The 4842-nt window shown below is 40.8% G+C and overlaps 1 protein-coding gene across 1 annotated transcript in view; it reads left to right on the forward strand.

The window, feature by feature from the left end:
* The first annotated feature begins 3914 nt into the window (after window positions 1–3914).
* The window catches only part of LOC109935219 (kinesin-like protein KIF15-A), a 94092-nt gene continuing 93164 nt past the window's right edge, over window positions 3915–4842 (forward strand). Inside the window, exon 1 of the mRNA XM_048609196.1 lies at window positions 3915–3920. Coding sequence (XP_048465153.1) covers window positions 3915–3920 — 6 coding nt within the window. The remainder of the gene's footprint in view (window positions 3921–4842) is intronic.

Here is a 4842-nt window from a genome sequence, read left to right on the forward strand (position 1 = left end):
ATTTAGTGAGGTGGGCAACCCTGATACAAAAGCAGTTTGAACCACTGCACAACAATATAGGAAGAAACCACTCGGCCCATTGTGTCTGTGACAGCTCTTCAACCAAGCTTTCCAGCCAATCCCATTCCCTCTACTCTTTTACCATTCCTTATAAATGGATTCTATTCCTACCTTAACACGGGTATTTTAACGGGCAGCAGGCCAGATCGGCGCAAGGAGTGAGGTTTGGCCTAGGCTGGAGAGTGGGGTGGGAGGGAGGAACTGAAGGGGTCGGACTGACCTTGGTTTCCACTGTCGGCCCAGACTTGTAACCCACATTTTCCTTAAATTTCTTGAGGAAGGCGGGTTCGGCCGGCTTCACGTACGAGACGTTGCTTCTTTTACTCATTTTTTTTGTTCATAGGCGTGTTTATAGAAATAACAACCACTTCCATCAAAACCCAGATTTTGATGACGTTCAAAGCCAACGGAACACAAGCATGAAGGGGGGAAAGAAATACAAGTGCACACCATTGCATCACGTGACACAAAGGAGCGCAATCGCTCCCCTTATATTTGGCCACGCCCCCTGTCCTGATAGGTCCGATGTCATCACATGCCCTTCCCCACCTTCATCCCGCCCTTCCAATGTCCCACGTGTCCAGGGTTTACGTCACGCGTATTGCCCCGCCCCCTCAGTGTACCACGTGGTCTTTGTTGGCGCCGAAATTCAAACCAAATTGGCGGCCGCCATTTTGAGGCAATGTTTACAGTGAGAAAGTGAAAAGTGATCTAACTTGTCTACTTTAAATCAAAAGGAGAACTCTGGTTGTATTCCTATAAATATATAAAGAGACAGGAAAAATGCCTCCAACTGGTAAAGGTTAGTGCTTGATCTGCGTTTTTCACCCTTTGTGTGCAGTCTCCTCCTCCTCCCCAGTAATTATTGCCGTGACAGGATTAATATATAAACTTAAGACGATAAGATATAGGAGCAGAAATTAGGCCTTTTCGCCCATCAAGTCTGCTCCGCCATTCAACCATGGCTGATAAGTTCCTCAACCCCATTCTCCTGGTTTCTCCCCGTAACCCTTGATAATCAAGAAGCTATCTATTTATCTGCCCCGAAAGGCGATGAATTAATAGATACCGCACAAACAAAACTGATAAAATTCACCCTACGTCCCAGGGTGAAAATAGTCTACCCACCCAAAGATTTTGCATTTATAAAGCGCCTTTAGCCTAGTAAACACTCAAACCTGAAACAAGAGCGTTATCTGATTAAATGTCATCAACCAGCTGCGACTAAAAAATAAGACCTAAGACAAGGCCTACCAGCAATGTCAGTTTTTAAAAAAATGTTTTGTGATGGTTGTTATTCTTAACACTTTTTCCTGTGATTCCAGTGTTAATGGATCTAATGTTACCACCTCTGTGTATTCAAAGGTGGGAAGGTTTGTTTAATTTTGAATATTTTCCTGCATTGTAAAATTAAAGCTAAGCGATCATAGCCTTCTGTAAACTTACGTTTCAATGGTCAATGCTTGCCTTTCAAAGTCCCCCAAATGAGTGTCCAGCAATGTGTTTGACTCGCAATGGCCAATCACTTACACTTGCTCTTCATATTTACTTTCATTAGTTAGGTTGAAAGCTCAAGATAATAATGATAGTGATAGTGATGGAAACAGGACCTGGGATATGCATGGATAGCACAAACAGTCCTTGTATCGGGGTAGCAGACTGCATAATTGTAGTATTACTGAAGACAAGTAATACTAAAGACAAGCCAATATCCAGGTAATATGGATTTGAATCCCTCGAGGTCAAATGGTGAAATTTGAATTCAATAACATCTGGAATCAAGAGCTGGCCTAATGGCCACCATGTAATCATCATTGATGTTGTAAAAACCCATCTGATTCACTTATGTACTTTAAGGAAGGAAATCTGTCATTCTTACCTGGTCTAACCTACATAATTTCAGTCCCACAGCAATGTGGTTGACTCTTAAGTGCCTTCTGGGCAATTAGGTGAGAACTAAATGCTGATCAAGCAAGCAATGTCCACATCCTGGGAATGAATAAAACAATTCAGATTGAATGATTGTCAATAAACAGCCTAAGGACTGAGAAAGAAGGTGAATTTGAAATTAGTATCAAATTAGGGTACAGAAAGGGAAATAGAGTGAGCAAGAAAACTTGTATTTATGCAAGGACAAAAGAAAGGTAACTGTGTAAAAACTTTACATTTTTTAAAATCTCTGACAATTGAACTCTGAAGGAATAAGACTCTGCAATTGTATTAATTCATTTGCAGTATCAGGGAAGTTGACTGTCAGCAATTAATATTTATCACATTGATTAGAAGGTACTTAGGCAAGTGAGCAGGTCATTACTTACTGGTGAGTTTAGTCTGTATGTGTTGTTGTAAATACAGCACACTTCACACTGATAACACAATTAGTAAGGGGACTAAATGTAGATCATTTCAGTCAGTAATAATTAGATTCCATATTTAACCTCTGATTTGCCCCTACCTGACATTGCTTCAGTAATTATGCATTGCTAAGAAAGAGATATTAACACTGCCCATTATTTTAATGGGAGTTTATATACCAGATATTTTCTAATTAAGTTCAGAAATGTTATTACACACCTCCAAAACAGGTGGGACTTGAACCTAGACCTCCTGGCTCAGAGCTATGAGTGCATCACAAGAATCTTCTCAATTTATGTGTGATTGTGCCTGAACAAATGGCATACAGCTGTGACATGGCCTGCTTGGTAAACACAAACCTCCAGGGACAGGTGTATGTGGTGTTTTAGTATTGCTACTACTTTCATATGATAGAAAACCAATTATGGATGCCTAGTTTGTCCATTTGTTTGTTTCCAGAAATGCCAAGTGGTGAAATGAAATGTGCCCTGCAAACAGATCTCAATGGGCTGGTTCACAGAGTCATGCAGCATGGAAACAGACCCTTTGGTCTAACCAGTCCACGCCAAACATAATCCCAATCTAAACTAGTCCCATCTGCCTGCTCCTGGCTCATATTTCTCCAAACCCTTCCTGTTCATGTACTTATCTAAATGTTTTTTAAACATAATTGTATTTTAAACATAATTGTACCCACATCCATAGAAAGTTAATTCCATGCTCTGTGTAAAAAATTTGCCCCCACGTCTTTTTTTATAAATCTCTCTCCTCTCATCTTAAAAATGTGCCCCTTAGTCTTGAAATCCCCCATCCTAGAGAAAAGACAACTACCATTAACTCTATTTATATTCGTCATTATTTTATAAACTTCTATAAGGTTGCCCCTCAACCTCCTATATAATATCTTCCAGCGTCTTGCATGCATGGCCACATTGCACTTCAGCTTATCCTTTAATTTCTTCTTGTGGTGCAGCAATGCATCAAGCCTTCTTCAGTGGCATCTTCCAAACATGTGGCACCTGCCAACTAAGAGGGTCAAAGTAACAAATGCTTGGGAACATCACACTGACAAGTTCTCCAAATTATGCACCATCCTGACATGGTACTCTATAACCATCCCTTTACTCTCGTTGGCTTAACATCCTGGATCACCCTCCCTAACAGCGTCTTGGTTATGTTTACATTACATGGATTGAAGCAGTTCAAGAAGGTGAACTGCCATCTTCTCCAGGGCAGTTGGGCAATATTGGCCTATTTGCCCTTACCTGTGAAAGAATGAATTGTTTAAAAAAATAGCAAATTGTCTGCGCTGTGCAGATTTGGTTGACACAGGTTAAAACCAGGGAACTCTGGCTCACTGAGCCGTTATTTCTTAGACTGCATACATCCCACAATTCAGTCCATTCTAATATTGCGTTTATACCAGCTGCTGTTCACCAGAATGGCCAGCGTGATTTTTTTAAAATTTGCTTTCTTGAGTTTTTCACATCTTCTTGAATATGAAGGTCAGTGTTGTTGAAATTTCTTTCCATCTTGTGGAGCACCACATCATGATGAATGACAGATCGGATGATGCAAGATGCTACTACACAACTACTGATAATGGAGAGAGTACTTGAACATCCCTGACACTCCTGAAGGTGGCTTCTCGCTGCATTGTTTGTGTTTTCTGTTGTGTTAACTTATTTAAGAGCTCGTTTAGATCTGTAAGAAATTAAATCTGCAAGCACCCTGTGTGTTAGAGATAACCTAAATAATGTTGGAAATATCTTGTGGCTAACAGATCACTTTGACAAGACAACAGCCCAGGTTTTATGATGACCAAATAGTCATTTCTGCAGCATAGATGGAAGTTGAAAGTCAGCACCTCTGGAATTCCCAACATTGCAGACTCACAGGGAATTACCTGAGAATTGAAGATTCCGACGGGCAATTCACTTGTATCTGGAATCCTCTTAGTATATCCATTCAATTGGAGAATTTGGGAAGGTTCTGTTATAGTTAAGATAATAGTTAGGAAATGTTAGACAATTAAAAACCTAGTCTAATTCTTGGGTAACTATTAAACTAACTCCACAACTTACCATTGACCAATTGCACCTCCTCCAGCCCCCTTGCATGCCCCTAACCCAGTCCGTCTTCTCCTGTGCCTGTTGGATCCAATTCTCTCGCACCGCTCTTCCCCTGCCTTTTGGATCTAATTCTCCCACCTAGCTGTTCCCTCCACCCATCCTGATCTACCCTAATTACTCAATCATTTACCTAGCACTCTAACCTCATACTTGCCTTACGTACATTTTCACAGTATTTGTTAAAGTGGTTCACTGACCTGCTGGACATTTACTCACAAAACACAGCATCTAACGCTGTGATAAAGGAGTGTGGCTTGCCCTCTGCTAACTATCCTACATAATGAGGACAGAGTTG

The sequence above is a fragment of the Rhincodon typus genome, chromosome 2 (assembly GCF_021869965.1).
Source record: "Rhincodon typus isolate 14 chromosome 2, sRhiTyp1.1, whole genome shotgun sequence".
NCBI lineage: Eukaryota > Metazoa > Chordata > Chondrichthyes > Orectolobiformes > Rhincodontidae > Rhincodon > Rhincodon typus.